The sequence below is a fragment of the Vicugna pacos genome, chromosome 1, assembly GCF_048564905.1.
Source record: "Vicugna pacos chromosome 1, VicPac4, whole genome shotgun sequence".
Taxonomy (NCBI): domain Eukaryota; kingdom Metazoa; phylum Chordata; class Mammalia; order Artiodactyla; family Camelidae; genus Vicugna; species Vicugna pacos.
In genome coordinates this window covers 21,194,424-21,212,782 of record NC_132987.1, presented here as the reverse complement: position 1 = coordinate 21,212,782, position 18,359 = coordinate 21,194,424, and the positions used below count along the sequence as shown (strand labels likewise).

Here is an 18,359-nt window from a genome sequence, read left to right as displayed (position 1 = left end):
GGGGAAATCCAGACGCGCTGTGGGGCCACGAGAGGCCACCTGAAGATGGCGTTTCAGGGAGCACTGGCGGCCCCTCGAGGAGGGACAGCCTCTCACAGGAACACAGTGTGTTGTTCATAGTGGAGACTCAATAAGTACACTGGGCCTGCAGCACTGCTGGGCTGGACGTGACTGGATGTGACCATTTCATCCAGTGTCCTCGTGTCCGCAGACCTGGGACAAGTCATTCCGTTGAATTTAGATTTTTTTTGATGAGAGTCTTAAACCACATTTTATCCTAGATAGAATAAATATCTAATTATATCATTTATAGAACATTTACAGAGAGGTAAGTGATAGTCTAAGCTCTTTCAAACCAACACAGAGAAAAAAAATAATAATCTTATATTCTCTTTTAGGCCTAAATTACATTATTATGGGCCAAGTGGGTGAAGATGGGCGAGGCAAAATCTTGCCAAACAGCTTTATCATGATGTTCAAGACCAAGAATCAGAAGCTCTTGAATGCCTTGAAGAACAAGCAATGTTAACAGTGAACGGTGCCCATTTAAGCTGCGTTCTGTCACTGCCTCTGAAAGATCTATTTTTTTCTCAGTAGAAAAAAGAAAAATTTATAACATGAAATATCGAGCATCCAGAAAGATTTACTCTTCACACGATGTAGGTATAAGACCTCCGACGTCGCTGATGGAAGTTGTGTGCCTGCACGGAAGAGGAACATGTCCGACTGAAAACCTGCAGACGTAGTGGGGTGATGAGAAACTAAATGTATCCAGCGTTGGCAATTCGGAAGCCATTTATTTATACGTCTCTGTCAAAGGATATTTTAGAAATGAGTTGTGTGAAGATGTAAAAAAGAGATTTTTATATGTGCAATATTTATAGTGATACTCGTTCTGCCTTCAAGCATTTGCTCTGAGGTGTTATATTCTTCTCTTGCATTTTTTAAATCAATGCTTAATAAAATATTTTAAATGATTATATAACAGCCATTCAACTTATTTTTATAGCAAATGGGACACTGTGAAAAGAATATTCCCCACTATAGACATATAAGGTTGTCTTTGTATCAATTTATACTTTGCTCAAAGAGCATGCCAACAACTGCAGGACGGGATGGATCCAGTCACGTAAACAGTCTATAAATCATCTGTGCAGAACCAGAGGATTGTGTGTCCCTCAGGAATCTGGTTCAGGTCTTTCATTTTGTAATAGAAGTGGGAGGTCAGGCATATTGCGTGGCTTGTCCAGAGCACACGTCTCCCAAGACAACAGAAGGCAATCAAGCTCAGAAGTCCTCCTTCCGAACCCAGTGCCCTCCCTTCCACTACAAGCAGCTTTCTCTGCCCCAGAGGAAAAACCCTCTTACCTTGCAGAGTTCGGTCTTTGTTTTCCTGCCCTGTATCATAATGTGTCATCTTCTAGGACTTGAAATTAGAAGTGAGCCTGAGCCCCCCATCCTGTTCATCCCTACCCAACTGTATCAGGCTGTATCAGCTAGGATGCTTTTCTGCCACTGCTTTGAAAGGTCTACTCTCACTCAGTAATGGACGAACTGTGCAAGGACCCCCAGCGTTTGCATGGAGCTGCTAAAAATGCAGCTGGACCTGCAAGGAGTGTGGCAACCAGCCCACAGGAGGCTGCCTGCCGGGAGCTGCGGGAGACAGGACAACCACCCCTATGTGAAGAAGCTTAGGGAAAAACAAAGACTTGGGTCTCCAGGTCTCCCACAGTTGAAGCAAAGTTTTAGAACTAAGTAAAAATACTCTTTTGGGTGAAAACAACGATTCCCAGCCCTAGAAGTGACCAGACGCTCAGAGAGCAGCAAAATGGAAGTTCAGAAGGAAGACAACTGTTTGGCAGCTGAGGGAACACAAGAAAGCCATGAACGTGGGCTGGTTGGCAGGATCAGGAATCACTCCTCAGCTCTCCCCCTGGGATGCCGTCAGTACCGGAGAATTCACCCGCTGAGGAAGTGGAGGAGCTAGAGGAGCCACTGGTGGGCTCCGCGGGCCAGTGGCACCTTTTAGAAAGGCCCTCTCCACCAGCTGAGGGCGCAGGGCACCCAGCCAGGCTGTAACTGTGGAAACCTGATTGAGTCCAGCATTCTCTTTCAGGAATGCATGTTGTGGGGCTTTGGAGTGATTACTAAAGATTTTAGCATTTTCTCTTTCAGCAGAACTCTCCTGTTGGTGCGCTGCAGGCAGCAGGCTTGCAGCTGTCAGCCTCCCGCACCCCCACGGGAAAGGCTCCCACAGGTTTCTGAGTGGGGGCTTGAGTCACAGTGAGGTTAAAAACTGAGTAGAGCAATCCAGACTTTCCAAACCACTGACATCTCTGACACAAGACTTACAACTGTCTGTGGGATTAGTGGTTAACAACAGAAGGCAGTGGTTTGTCTTTTAATTCAGTTATTCAAAACATAGATGTAAGCTGAACAGGGACACTGCTTTTTCTGCTCCAACAACCATCCCTTAATTTCTTTTCTTGTTTATTATATCATTTATTTTAACTGAACTTCAGTTTCCTTAGTTATAAATTGGGGTTAGGCCAGATGACTTCTGGGGCCCTCTACTATTTTCTCTTTTGGGACTTACTTTTAAAATTTTTATTTCTTTTTACAGAATGATGAAAAGGTTTTGTTTTTGTTTTTAGGTATTTGTGCTTGGGGAATCAATTTACATGTGACAAACAAGTGAATGACCATATAAACATTTCAAAATGATAAACCAGACTCTGATGTGTTTCAGAGGATTCTGCTAGCTTAACTTTCATCCTTTGAATTCAATTCAACTCCTATAACAAAAACGCAAGAATCTTGCAAAGTTCCCAAATCTTAATTCTGTTATATTACTTACTTGTTTGAAGGTTAACCTTAAGTTGGAAGAAATTTACCTTCTTTTTTTCCTTCCTGTAAGAGAGTACTGCTAGGCTTCCAGTAGACCTACTGGACTATTCAATGAAATAAAATAGTGACAAAAATCTTCTTTAAAGGAAAGCCCTGTAACAAAACAGTCACTAATCAGGAAGCTCTAATGTTAGTCAAGTAATATTAACCAGAAAACCCTTTGGTTTAAATTCATGTAGAACAGTAAGTTCATGGAGAAAACAAACATTAAAAAAAAAAAAAAAAGACTTGAGCTAAGTGTCCTCAGGCCTTTATATTGAGAAAGAGAAGGATAAAAATACTAATTAATTTGATAACTTTGAAGTATTTCCATTAAAATATCTAGGGTAACCATAAAAGAATATTGAGTTTGAAAATTTAAAACTAGCAGAGAAAAAAAGGTAAGTTCAAGAAAGTGAAATAAAGTAAAAATAGAACAAAATATGATGGTAGAAATGCAAATGTATCAATAACTTCAATATACATAATTAGACTAAATACTTAAAAGCCAAAGATTATCAGACTGGATTAGAAAAACAAACTCCAACTATATGCTATTCGAAAGACACATCTAAAACATAGGGACACAAAAGACTTGAAAAGCAAAGGATAGAAAAACATAAATATCTCAGGCAAATATTAACCAAAACAAAACTGATGTGGCTTTATTAATATTAGGGGAAAAGACTTTAAGTCATTTCTCCAGATGAAGAGGGCTATAAGGAAATACAACAATTTTAAAATTTGCATGCAGCTAAAAACATCCTTCAAAATATATAACTAAATTTGGCATAGTATAAATGGGAATTGACAAGTTTATCATCACAGTGGGAGATTTTAACACATTTCTCTCAGTAACTGGCAGATTTAAAAGGGAAAAAAAAATAAAGATACAGAAGATTTGAACCACACAGTTAACTAAATTTGCCTGATGGACATAGATAGAACCAAAAGCTCATTTTTAATCTCAGTATGAACAACTTCAAAACTTGACCACTGCACCATGAAACAAATCCCATCAAATTTCAAAGAACTAGCATCGCATGGTCATCCTCTCCAGCAACAACGAATAATTAGAAATTAATGACCCAAAGTACACAATAGTTAAAATAAAGAAAAAGCTTGATGTTGGAAATTGAGAAGTGTACTTTTAAATAACTCACGATCAAAAGGAAACTAATGGAAAATAGAAAATATTAAAAATTTGAACAATAATAGAAACATTGAATATTAAAATGTGTGGAATGCAACTTAAATAGCACTTTAAAATTTACAACATTAAAGGTTTACATTCTAAAAGAAAGGGTGAAAATATTTTGTGAATGATACAAATTAGGAAGTCAGTAAAAGAACAAAAGAACACACTCCTAAAGAGTAGGAGGAAATAAGCATAAATGCAGAAATTGAGTAAAATAGAATTTAAATAGAGAAAATTAACAAAATCAAAAATTGGTTCTCTAAAATGACTAATGTAATAGACAAAACTGACAAGATTAAGCAAAAAATAAAAAATAAAAAAAGGACAACAAAACAACTTAGGAATGAAAAGGGACCTTACAACAGATGTTACAGACCCTTAAAAAGGATTGAGAGGATATTATGAACCACTTATGTCAGTAGATTTGGACACTTACATGAAGTGGACAAATTCCTGGCTGAGGGGTGGGGACTTACTAACTTAGACTCAGGTAGAAATAGAATACTTAAATAGTCCTATAACCACTAAAGAAACTCAAGCATAACTTTAAAACTTTCTTCAAATAAAACTCCAGGCTCGGATAGTTTTATTTAGAAGGTCTACCAAACATCTGGGGGCCAAACACTGCCAATCTAACATATTCTATTCCAGAGTATAAAGAAGTAACATCCAGCAATTCTTTTTATGAGATTAATATAATCTTAACATCAAAACTTTAGCAGACAATAGGATCTAGGAAAACCACTAGTCTGATTTTACTTACGAACATAGGTGCAAAAACCCTAAACAAAATATTACCAAAGTTCAGCAAACAAAATAGGTCATGATCAAGTTGAGTTTATCCCAGAAATGCTTGATTGATTTAACATGAGAAATTCAATGGTCAAACTTTCCTGCAGTGCCAACTAGGGAGTCTTAGGCACAACTAAACATTCAGGCTCAACAGTACCACAGGCCTCCTTTGATATCGATATCCTTAGAAAGATAGAGCACAGGGACCAGAGCTTAACAGGACTGTGTCACACCTTCTTTTGTGGGAGTCTCTGCAGCCATCTGGCAGCTGTCCACACAGCCATCCAGGAGCTGTTTTCCTTGGCTTCCCTAGATGATGTCTCAGATGCCAGGAGACAAGATTCATGCCAAGTGGATGCAGACACTCCAGTTAAAGGCCGCATTTTCACAGAAGCTGGTATCTCTTGTAACAACACCATAGGCCCAGCTTCCAAGCTCCTCATAGATGACATAAATAGTTTTGAGTTATACACTCAGGAAAGCCCAAAGCTATGGCTTCCCTATCAGGTATTCATAGTTCCTTTATATTGGATTGGATTCCTTCCAATCCAATGCAGTTCACCAATCAGGGGTCATTCCTACCATAAACAAGTTAGCCTACCAACATAGTTGACATACTGTATTATCAGATTACTAGGTAGACTAAGCTAGAGCTAAACAAAGATCAACCGTTGATGGGGAAAGGTTCTCTTAAGCCCTATTCATGACAGATTAAAGAAGAAAAATCATTTGGTCTTAATAATGCAGAAGCATTTGATATAATTCAACATTTATTCATGACAAAAATAAACCCTGAGCAAACTATGAATAGAAGGGAACTTCCTTAAGCTGACAAAGAAACTTGCAGCAAATCTCATATTTAATGGTGTAATATTGAAAGCATTTCTTTTAAGATCAGTGGTAAGAATGCTTAAAATCACCATTTCTATCAAAAATTGTACTGGAAGGTCTGGTCAGTGTAGCGAGGCAAGAAAAAGAAATAAATGATATTGGAAAGGCAAGAAACAAGACTATTATAATGCAAAGATGATATGTTTATCCAAATAGAAAACTTGAAGCAACCTGCGCAGAAGTGATTAGAATGAATAGTTTCACAAGTTTGTCTCTTAGTCCTAGCCCCAAACAAAAAATAAATATAATTTTATTTTTTATAACTAAGCATCTTGAATTAGGGATTCGAGGGTCAGAGGGTCATTATTCACACACCAACAGTCCCTTTTTAACATAGAGCCTCCTGTGGCAGTGCAAGCATCGGGGTATATGCACATGGATGTACAGTTAGGTATGCAGACGAGGCACCTCTGGGATATATATAGACGTTTCTCTGAGGGATTTTAAAGTTATTATTTAAAATTTTGACTTTTTGTTTTTGTCATTTGCTTTTTCCTCTCAAAAACAAAGTCAACAATTAGGTTTAAAAAGGCTAAAATTTGATCAGATATAAATTTGAAACAGTATCTTTTGCTTGAAGGATGTCCCTATGGCATTATGATACTAAGATTAGGTTAGATTTAAACACTGAGATGGAGCTTTTTAGTTCACAAATATATTAAGAAAATCTACAAGCTCAAAGTACGACTTTACACAGCTGACCAATTTGTTTCACAGGAAAGAAATTAGTATTAACAGTAACATAATGCAATTAAGAGCGTCCTGGATGAGGAGGAGAAAGACTTGGATTCTCCTACACAGGGCAGCATTGGGAATTTTAGTTTCATTATCTGTAAAATGAGGAAGTTGAAATGAATTCTTTCTGAGATCCTGTATAGGTTTAAATTGTTTCCAGATCCTTGAATAACCAAATTGATAAGGATTTAAAGTGACAAAGAAAATTAAACAGTTTCTCCTTTCTAAACCCTTCGTCCCTCTATGGCCTGGCTTATTTATTTTCTAAGACTGACTCCTGCTTTTTTATGTTTGCGACCTCACTGCTCATCCTTTCCCCCTGACTCTGGCTCATCTCGCTGGTCTGTGCTTCTGACCTTGGTCATAAACTTAAAAGTCTTTAACAAACAATCATTTAGAAAAGCAGGAACTGAACATCTTAAGTTCTGTTCTCTGACCAAGATGAACCTACAATGAGAAATTCATTCAAAAAAGCAAAGGTTTGGAATATATCTTTCCTAATACAAACAGGAAATTGAGTTCAAGATCTCAAGTCAATCATTATACAACCTGGATAAATCACTTAAAATGTCAGTTTTCTTACCTATAAAATGAGAAGTTTGAAGCAGGTGCTCTGAGTTTTCTTCCAGTCCAACCTGATGAAATAGGACCGAGAGCCTGCAGTTGTTAGATGGCTAACCGATTGGATGTCAATTCCAGGATATTTACACAAACAGATAATGGCTAAATTTTCATTCAACAAATTTGTGTCATTTAACATCAACACTGTACTTAAGCTGAGGATATGGAGAAGAATAAGAGAACTGTTCCCTCCTATGCTTAGTTTAGTTTTATAGCTTAAAAAGAAAAAAGCCCTCTGTGTTAAAACAATCATTATAGAAAATACAGTGATTTCTTGCTACTTCCACTGAAAAATAAAGTGGGTGAAATGAGTTTTAAAACATGGAGCTGAATTATTCTCCAGAACTGCTTTAATTTCTGAGTGAATGAGGTGGCTAGTAAATTTTCTTCCTCAAAATTCTTTTCAAATGGCACTTGATCGTTTTAATATCCTTCAATAAGAATAATTTTACCTAAAACTGAAAGGATTGATTCAATAGTCTTTCTAATGGAGAGAGAGAGAGTGAGAGAGAAACCTCTAGATTGCTGGTAGCAGATTGAAGGAGCCTGTCATTATCTGGCTGAAACAGTTCTTTTTTGAAACATACATTTACCTCCTACCCAAACATGCTGTTTTGCCTCTTGTATCACTGTAATTTAATTTACATCTGAAATCATATCTCTTAAAGAGTTATTTTTAAAGCATGCAACTAACACATAAAATTTTTCTTAGTTTTGATTTCTATATTCGAAGTATTTATTTTAAACTAGGGGCAGGGGAAGCAGGAAAAGAAAAAATAGTGTGAAATAACCAAAGGAAGAGAAACACTGTCATTGTCATGTCTAAGTATATCTTCAAGAAACAACATGTTTACAAATGGGGCAGTGATGCCAGAAAGCTAACAAATTTACTTACAGATGAGAGATTCAGAGTAGCCATTACCCTGGCGCTATTAATATTTTCTTGGTGTAATTTTGAATAATTAGACTCTCTAGGGCCTAAAACCTCAGCTTATTTTATATTTTATAAATGTATTTTCTGAGGAAAACCAAAAAATCAATTTCAGTGCAATTCCAATTAAAATCCCTACAAGTTTTTTTTTTTCAAGACATTGATGGACAGATTCCAAAATTTACATGAAAAAGCAAAGAACCTAGAATAGCTAACAGTTTTGAAAAGTACAAAATTCTTCACCTTGGCATTCATTACTGTACTTGACCTGACTGTTGTAATAGCGACGGGCTTGTGTATCACTGTTTTCTTCTGTGGTGGTAATAAGTCATAAAACTCCACTGTCATTTTCTTATTTCTTTATCTTAGAATATCGTAGCATTACGTATTTTTGTCAGGTTTCCTGAAGCATAATTGAAATGAATACATTAAAATTCACTTTTTTTAAATTTAGAAAAGTTTAATAGGTATGCTGCTACAGGCAACAACAGTGGCCACACAGACGAGAGGTGCCTGTGTGAGCCAAAATTCACCCTTTTTAAATGTACAGTTTGAAGAGTTGTGCAATCAGTCTCCTCCCCCAACCAGGTCCTGGCAACTAATGATCTGATTTCCGTTTCTACCATTTTGTTTTATCTAGGATGTCCTATAAATGAAATCATACAGTAAGTAGCCTTTTGTGACAAGCTTCCTCACTTAGCATACTATTAAGATTCATCTATGGCATTGCATCCATCAGCAGTTTGTGCCTGGGTCAAACTGAATTATGTTTCTCAGCATTCTCTCCCTTGTATGTTTTCAGTTAGGGTGGGCCACAAGACACATGTCAGTGGAATGTTTTTAGGAAGCAGCAGCCACTTCAGCTTTTTTCATAGTTCACACATGTTGAAACTTACCTGCTGGCTCAACTTGTTGGAGTGGGGCAGCAGGCAGGACTATAATCATTCCATCTTTCCTTGGATCGTCCTTCAGTGTCTCTGATTCCTGGGCCACTCGTGTATTTAGCAACGGGGCACAGGGCAACTTCTCCCACAGGACACCCACATCATCAAGGATGGAGACAGTGAGAAGGGGCATGGATCTCAGTCCAACCTCATGCGTTCCAGCTTCTCTGTGTTTCTTCCAGTTGACCTCTCTCTTCCCCTCCCAAAAGCCTACCTGGTGAACGTCAAGCTCTAGTATTAGATGCAAAAGCAACAGCCTTAGAGTCTGCTTAACCAACTTTAACAACTGTGTAATGTCAAATCCCTGTCAACAAATCACTGTACACACATACATGTGTGCCTGCAAACATCCTAGTGGTTCTGCTTCTCTGACTGAACTCTGACGGAAACAACTCTTTTTTATCGCCAAGCTGATTTCCATTGCACAGAGGTACAACTGTTTTATCCATTCACCAGTTCATGGGCATTTGGTTGTTTTCAATTTGGGATCATGAATAAAGCTGCCATAAACGTTCACATACACGTCTTTGTGTATACGTATTACTTCAAAACATAGTATTTATAAATATATGAAGAAATAGCTAAAAGAGTTAAATGTGACTGCCATTGGAGGTACGAAGGGGTACAAAGGAGTCTGATGTTGATATTTAGCATTTTAGACCTTCGTTGCCATAATTTGAAAAAAGCACTGAACTGTATACTTTAAAAGAGTAAATTTTATGGTATGTGAATTATAGCAATAAAAAGTGTAAGAGTATATAATAATACAATGAACAGACTGTCAATTTATAACCTAATGTCAAATTTTATTTACCTTTTTTCTCACAATATGCTGTCATTCAAAATATACCTCATAAGTAACTCATGCATACAGTAGGCACTCTATAAATATTTTGATTTAATAATTAGGTTTTTTTTTTAGAATGACTAAAAACCCTGATGTAAAATCCCAGTTGGGAAGTGCATAATCCCATCATAGACAAAATATATAACTTTACAATAAACATTTTTATAAGAATTTGCCCAAAAAAGGGAACACTTACAAGTTGGAAATTAAAAAATAAAAAGTTAAAAGCAAGATGAAACACAATACTAGCATATTTCGACAATGATCCCTGGATCGGTGGTGCTTACAGACCAAGGGCTACCTGCACCCTGTGGCCTCAAGACCATCTGACATTCAGTTAAGAAGATAATGATACACCTAATAACCTCTTAACTGGAAATGCTGCAAGAATATACAAGCAATAGCCTATGAAAAAATGTTAACTATATCCCTTATACGAACACAGGGAAAAAATTTAAATACATATTTTATTCTCTAACTTAAAAAATCAGTGCTTTTCATCCTAAGTATCAAGAATGAGCCACAAATAAGCATGAAGTCACTTTTATAGAAGCTATGTTAAATCCGGTGGAAAATAATTTGGGAGATAAGCTCAAGAACCTCAGCTCAAATATAAAACAAATCCTTGCATTAAACGGTCCACCAACGTTTACAAAAACAGAACAGTCTGTGATCATACATGATAAAGAAATAGCTTCTAAATCCTTATTTTGAGTTAGCTTGATAACTAGGAACATTCACTCCAACTTAAAAAAAAATTACCACTATTATGATAACGAAAAATTAAAAGCTAATAAATACCTAATCTTAGAGAAATAGTTGTGCAGACTTATAGACATAATCAAATACTCTATAGCTACAGAATGAAAAGTCTACTACATTTTTCAAAAACTATATAATTCTATAAAAATTTAAATACGTGAACTGTATCAATATATGGAAATGTATATATAAAATACTATTAAGTGAAAAAAGCAAAATTAAAAATATAAAGTGATTACAACCATGTAAAAATAAATATATTACAATAACAAACATTGAAGTGAATTTAAATTTACAGACACATAAATAAATTCAAATATTCATTAGGGTTTTATCTTTGTTGCTTAAAATTATAACAAAAGAAAAAAGAAAAAGAAACTACTATTTTAGGTAAAACTATACTCCTAAACAATAAATACTGAATTATACGTACTCCTAAAACAAAGATTTTAAAAAGCATGACTTCTATATCTCAGTGTAGCCTGTGGAAGGAGACCAGTCCACATTTGCTGATCTTCATTTTTACAAATCCTTCTGGCAAGTGTACACTTCTAACTGCCCTTCTTAAGCATAAAGAGAAAAAACTGTTAAAGCACTCTTCAAATAAGAAAATGAAGCAGCATGCTAACAAAATCTATTACTTAATCTGTTTTACTCCTGCAAAAGCCACTAACAGAGGGTTTAAAAAAAACGAATTCTATATACATATTTTACATAACATATATTTATGCTATAAATATTTTAAAGAATGGCTTTCACATAATTCTTTATTTTAATGTATATCTTATTAACTTAATTGCAAGTTATGCAAATGCAGTGCTTCAGATTTATTATTGAAAATTATTCTCTACATGATTTAGAAAATGGCTAATTTCTTGGATAAAACATAGCATATTTAGAAGTCCGAAAGCCAAGTAAATCTCTTATTTCATTTCGGAATTTTGACAGATCTTGGCGCAGTTCATTTAGATTTTCCACAGTTGCCTGATCTGTACTTTGCATCTTTTGTCTCATGGAAGTCAAGTAACGATGCACTAAACAGCACATCACTTTTTGGTAGTTTTCATCTCTCTTTTGTTTCAAATTTCTCCATTCCTTCAAAACAAAATAATATAATACTAACAATGTGCACAGAAAATATTTAAACAAGGTGAATTTAAAAAAATTTACAGATATAAACACGTATCTTGTTATACTATATTAGACTATATTTTTGCCACTACTTATTACAAAATAATATTTAACACATGTTTAAAATAAATATGCCCTCCATATTTGTTTTATTCATTTACCTGTATGTTTCTCTTGATTTAAAAATCCTCAGTTTAGCAGGGGAGGGTAGAGCTCAGTGGTAGAGTGCATGCTTAGCAGGCACAAGGTCCTGGGTTCAATCCCCATTATCTCCATTAAAAAGAAATAAGTCTAATTACCTCTCCCCAAAATAAATAATAAATTAAAAAATTTTTTAAATCCTCACTTTATAGTAGGGATTAGCAAACTATGACCCACAAGCCAATATGGCCCACTTCCTGTTTTTGATGGCCTGTGAGCTAAGAATGGCTTTTACAGATGAACATTTGTAATCATTTGATGATACGGAACACTAACTTTGAACCCCAGTTAAACAAAATGTTATCCCCCCGAAAATGGAATTCCATTCTTTTCATTAACAGACCTGTATTATAAAAATAATTATTACTCCATTATTGTTATATTTTTAATTTTATCAATAAAAATTTTTGGAAATTTGTTTTCTTTCTCATTATATTACTACCCACATAATATCTACAATTTTGTCACGGCCCACAAAGTCTAAAATATTTCTTATCTGGTCCTTTACAGAAAAAGTTTGCCAAGTCCTGGTTTATAGCAACATGTATTGAATTATTCTTATATCAAACAACTTTCAATAAGAACCAGAAATATATGCACTGACTCTAGGAATCACTCTTTATTTATGATGACAGACCAGGTATTCTAAATATTTTCCATGTTTTAAAACTGTTAGATGAGAGTTCGTGAAAAAAAATGCAGCTCTATCTCTCATTCTCAATAAATATTTATTGAATCCTTACTTTATGTTAGATACTATGCCATGTATTAAGGATACAGGAGTGAAAAAAAAAACAAAAACAAGACAGTTCCAGCCCTTAAGAGACCTGCATATTATGCTTTAGGAAACATCTGAGATTAGGAATTGTTTAAATTATCATGTTGCATGATCAAACAGCTACCTTCTTACCTTTAAACTGTTCTGCCGTTTAACCTTGCCTTTTGATGTATGAGAGCAAATCCACTTACTGAGGCTGCTAATCATATAGCAGATAGTCTTGGGCGAAGGAATGATATTGAAAGGTGGGGGTAATGTACATTTGTCATCGAAGTAGCTAAGCCACAACTTTGCTCGAGCAAACTTCCATTCTTTGTCTTCATGATTCTATAAGAGGCAAATGAAAAAGTAACACAAGATATGAATTGGCACACATGCGTGTGCACACACACACACACACAGTAGGGGCCAGTGGGGAGAGATTGTTCAAAATTGTTCAAATGTTTCCACACCTTGTAGATAAAAATTTGGTTCAAGACTTGCAGTTAATATCCATTACTTACATTTTAAAAAATCTTTATTTAATTTTAAAATAATACTAGTTCTTAATTCTTTTACATCTTTGGTTGCCTTACCTACTACATATATTTGGTTATGATCTGAAGAGAATATAAAGGTTTTAAACAAACGAACACTTACTGCTATCAACTGAAAACTTTTGTGAAGCATTGCCACCAGCAGCTTGGTGAGCACAATCACAACCACGACATTGTACGTCCCAACAATCACGGCTCCCACAAAGGACTGCAGTTCTTCTCCATAGCTAAATCTTGTGACAAAGATTGCCACGTGTGCTAAGGAGAAAATATACCAGAACAAAGCAAAGCAAGTGCCAATGAACCTGTGAAGATAATTATACATCTGTTTAAAAAGAACTTAAAGAAAATAAGTAGCAAAAGTGAAGAATTCATTTATATCATTATTACCTAAGGGATACATTGATAACCCAGGATTAATATTTTATAAAATAAGTGAAGTTGGACCCAACATCACAGATATGCCTTAAACAAAGAAATAAACTCAAAAGGAAGATAAATTATTTCTGTTTAACCTCTTACTGCTTTTCTGTCTTTCCACAACACAGTAGCATATGTGATCTTGTTAATACTTAATTATAGATTTTCCCACTCCTTTGCTCAAAAACTTCAAATGGCTCTCAATCTCAAAAGCCCAAAGTCCATTCACAGGCCAACAGAGTCCTACATGATCTCATTACCTTTCTTTTCTTTTCTTTTCCTTCCTTCCTTCCTTTCTTTTTTTCTTTCCTTCCTTCCTTCCTTTCAATTGAAGTATAGTTGATTTATAATATTATGTTAGCTTCAGGTGTACAACATAGTGATTCAGAATTTTTGCAGATTATACTCCATTATAAATTATTACAGGATAACAGCTATAATTCCCTGCACAATACAGTATATCCTTGGTGCTTATCTATGTTACACATAGGAGTTTGTACCTGTTAATCCCATATTCATAATGTGTCCCTCCCCAATTCCCTCTCCCCTTTGGGAACCACGAGTTTGCTTTCTATATCTGTAAGTCTGTTTCTGTTCTGCATATACATTCATTTGTATTATTTTTAGATTTCACATATAAGTGACATCGTAAGGTATTTGTTTTTCTTTGACTTACTCCACTAGGCACTATTATCTAGGTACATGCACATAGCTGCAAATGGCAGAATTTCATTCTTTTTTTTTTTAATGGCTTGTGATATTCTATCGTGTGTGTGTGTGTGTGTGTGTATGTATATTCCATCTTCTTAATCCATTCATCTGTTGATGTGCCATTCATTTGCTTCCACATTTTGGCTATTATAAGTAGTGCTGCTATGAACATTGGGGTGCATGTATCTTTTTGAATTAGTGTTTTCATTTTTTCCAGATATATAGCAAGGAGTAGAACTGCTGGGATCATATGGTAGTTCCATTTTTAGTTTCTTGAGGAACCTCCATACTGTTTTTGCAATTTTAATTAATGGTACGTCTTGGTGTGGGTCTGTTTGGGTTCATCTTGTTTGGGACCCTCTGTACTTCCTGTACCTGGATATCTGTTTCTTTCTTTAGATTTAGCAAGTTTTCAGCCATAATTTCTTCAAATACATTTTGGATCCCCTTCTCTCTCTCTCCTCCTTCTGGAACCCCCATTATGTGAATGTTGGTGTGTTTAATGTTATCCTAGAGATCTCGTAGACTTCTTTTTTTTTTATTCCATTTGTCTTTCTGCTGGGTGATTGGGTCATTTCTGTTATTCTACACTCCAGATCACTTATGTGTTCTTCTGTGTCACTCAGTCTGCTATTCAGAATGTTTTTTATTCAAGATATTGAATTATCTATTTTTGATTGGGTCTTTTTTATATTTTCTAGTTCCTTGTTAAAATATTATTTGTTTAGATCTATCCTCTTCCCTAATTTAGTTACCATTTTTATTACCAATGATTTGAATACTTTACCTGGTAAATTGTGTATTTCTATTTCATTATTTTTTTGAAGGTTTTTCTCTTGCTTTTTCAAATAGTTCCTCTGCCTTTTCATTCTACTTAATTTTCTATGCCTCTATGACTTCAGGTTAAACAGCTATTGTGGTCTTGAAGGTGTGTTCCTATGTGGGAGCACCCCTGTGCAGACTGTGGGTACCTAATGCCTTTGGTGGGAGGGCTGGGTTTGATCTGGATGCCAGTCTTTCCTCAGGGTGTGCTGGCAGCTAAAATCTTGGCAGGGGGTGTGGCTAGAAAGGAAGGAGCCAGAGATTCCAGGGTATGAGGTGGGACATCCTCTCTGCTCAGTGGCCATCACCACCCTGAGGTCAGGGGTGGGGTCTGCTCCCAAGTTGCTGGAGTGGGAGCCCTGAGAGTATGGCTCAAGCTGGCTCTGTTTCTTTAAACTGTGTGCTTTTCCTTCTCCCAACACTGGGATCTTGCCCCAAACGAGAGGATTGCTGAAGCAAGTAGGGCTTGTGCACTTACGGTGGTCAGATGCATTGCCTGTATAGGTATCTGCAGCTCTGCTCAGACGCAGCCCACGTTGTGTCTTATCTCCAGTCATGGCCACCCCATGGCCACTCCACATCTAGTGCTGGGCCGTGGCATGGATTGACTGGGGCTAGAGTGTTCACTCAGCCTAGGCTGGACACATAGCAAGTTGGTCGCAGGAAACCCAACAGCTGTACTACTGTCAAATGTCTGGACTGCTTCTAGGGTGCTGCTGGAGTAAGCGCCAACACGGCCACCCCCCCCCCCCAGGCCATGCCTCAGGACTGAGTTGCCTCTGCATCCCAAAGTCCTGGATGCCCTAGATCCAATGCTGGACTGTGACGTGGAATGAGCAGGGCTGGGATATTTGCTCAGCTCGGGCTGGGGGCCATGGCGAGGCAGTCACAGGAAGCCTGGAAGTCACTAGGGCAGACCTCTCCCCACCCTGCTTCAGGGCAAGCCAGCACTCATGCTCCTCATAAGTGGAGTCCAGGTTTCTCCAGCCTATCATCTGTCCCAGTGGTTCTCCAGCCAGCTGAGGGGGCTGGTCTCCTATGTGCCCAGTGAGCTTGACCCGCTCACTCCCCAGAGCAGATGTCTACCCATGCAATCTCCCCCTTCCGTTGAGTCCCCTCCCAGGGGCACAGGTCCTGACCTGATCACTTTCTTCCCATCCTACCAGATTACGTGTGTTATCTTTCTTACAGTCTTGGTTGTACAGGAGTCCTTCTGACAGTTTCCAGCTAGCTTTCAGTGAGAGCTGTTTCACATGTAGATCTATTCCTAATGTGTTCCTGGCAGGAGGTGAGCTCCACGTCCTCTTACTCCACCATCTTGATCTGCTTTATTCCCCATTACCTTCCTGACTTCATCTCCTACAGCTCTCCCTCTGATTCCTACACACCATCCACACTGGCCTCCTAGCTCTTCTCTGAACATGCCAACCACATTCTCTTCTTAGGTATTTGCCTTTGCCATTCTCTGGAAACTGCCAATGCTCTTCCCGCAGATAAATTCATGGCTTGATCCTTGACTAGCTTTAAATTTTATATCATATATATATGTCCATCTCTTGTGAGGCCTTCCATAGCCTTCCATCTAAAACTACTCTCACACAAAAACTCCCTGGCCCAAGCTTTATTTGGGCTATAGGCCCTTATCACTGTGTGATATACTACTTATTTTATTTCTTTTTATTTCCTGTATCACCTTACTAGAAAATAAACTCCACAAGGGTAGTTTTGTTCATTTATACTTCATTCACTTAGCAGTTAGAACAGTGTCTGGTATACTGAAGGTGTTAGATAAATATTTATTATTCATTTAATCTTATTCATTAAACTGGAGAATAAGTGGTACCTAATAGGAACACAACAAATGTGTAATTCCCTATCCCTTTTCCATTATTTTATTTAAAAATGAGTTTTTTTCCCCCAGAATTTAGATATGTATTTATCGTAATGTGGGGAGGGGGGCTGTGAGAATGGAACAAGGATACCCCACTTCCACAGGGGGTTCAGGCAGAGCTTCCCCGAGGAAGGGGCATTTGAGCCCAGATCTGAAGGATTAATAGGTGTCAGGGCAGAGAAGATGTGACAAGTGAAATGAACCTGGAGATGAGGGGGAGGCTGGTACAGGGCAGAGAGGAGAAAGCCTGGACTAAGGCAGGGAGGGGACAGATGGGAAACAGGACAGGCAGGGCCTGGTTGATGGCTGGAGGCAAGGGATTAAAGGCAGATGTTAGGGACTCCTGGGCTTCTGGTTTGCAAGCTAGGAAGGATGGGATGCTGAGATACTGCAACCCTCTGCCCAGTGCACAGTCCCCCTCTCATGGTTTCTCTTTTGAGCAGAGGTATTTTGCCTGTCTCACAATTGGGTTGTTCAATTCCTTATGATACAATAAGTTAGAGAAAAAAGTTGTTCATGAAGCTTTAATAATCTCAATTCTAATGATCTCCTAGGAAGTACTGAAATGTGAGATGAGAGTGTCTTGGTTGTAACAATGACTGAGAATTGCTACTGACAGTGAATACTTAAGGGGCAGAGATGCTCTACATCTTGCAATGCATATATAGGACCCACAAAGAACTGTCCTTCCCAAAATGCTAACGGTGCACAAAATGCAAGAGTTCCCGTTAAGACAGACTGTAGTCGAGGAGACAATGAATAAATAACTCAGGCCTATTAATTATTTAAGATTCTACATGTAAAGATGACCATCAAATGATTCATGGAAAATAAGTATCTCTTACCAAAAGTGAATTTCTTTAAGTAAATCTGAAGTTCTATTTCTGTAAGTATGAATTCATACATAACAGGACAGAAAGACGGAAACATATTTACTACAAATTTAAAAGACACTCACGAGTGGAAGGTATCATTGCTTTGCTGTTCGCAGAAGATGCCGACACAGTCCTTCTGTTCTTTTGGAGTATAGCCTTTATCGTACAGTTGTGTCAGTCCAATTGTGAAAGAAAAAAGAACAAGAAGAAACATCCCAAGAAATTTTCCAAAATCTTGTAACATCTGTCCCATTGAAATCTGTGGAATATATTACACAGGCGTTCATTAAAATTATCAGGAAAACAAAATATTAAATAACCAGGCAACAAAAGGAAGAAAACATACAATCCACGTGCTATGCCTTTTATTCTATCTGTTTGAGATAT

General features: G+C 37.1%; 2 protein-coding genes across 8 annotated transcripts in view; one reads left to right on the top strand and one right to left on the bottom strand.

The window, feature by feature from the left end:
* The window catches only part of PCOLCE2 (procollagen C-endopeptidase enhancer 2), a 65,074-nt gene extending 64,094 nt beyond the window's left edge, over nucleotides 1–980 (top strand). Inside the window, exon 9 of the mRNA XM_031678647.2 lies at nucleotides 399–980. Coding sequence (XP_031534507.1) covers nucleotides 399–529 — 131 coding nt within the window. The 3' untranslated portion in view covers nucleotides 530–980. The remainder of the gene's footprint in view (nucleotides 1–398) is intronic.
* An 8,803-nt stretch (nucleotides 981–9,783) lies between these two features.
* TRPC1 (transient receptor potential cation channel subfamily C member 1) overlaps nucleotides 9,784–18,359 on the bottom strand; it is a 60,045-nt gene continuing 51,469 nt past the window's right edge. For all 7 annotated transcript variants that reach the window (XM_006202773.4, XM_006202774.4, XM_072958623.1 and 4 more), the window contains 4 exons: nucleotides 18,056–18,231; nucleotides 13,357–13,558; nucleotides 12,850–13,044; nucleotides 9,784–11,702 (listed from right to left, as the gene is read on the bottom strand). In XM_006202773.4, the coding sequence (XP_006202835.2) occupies nucleotides 11,475–11,702; nucleotides 12,850–13,044; nucleotides 13,357–13,558; nucleotides 18,056–18,231 (801 nt within the window). In that variant the 3' untranslated portion in view covers nucleotides 9,784–11,474. The remainder of the gene's footprint in view (nucleotides 11,703–12,849; nucleotides 13,045–13,356; nucleotides 13,559–18,055; nucleotides 18,232–18,359) is intronic.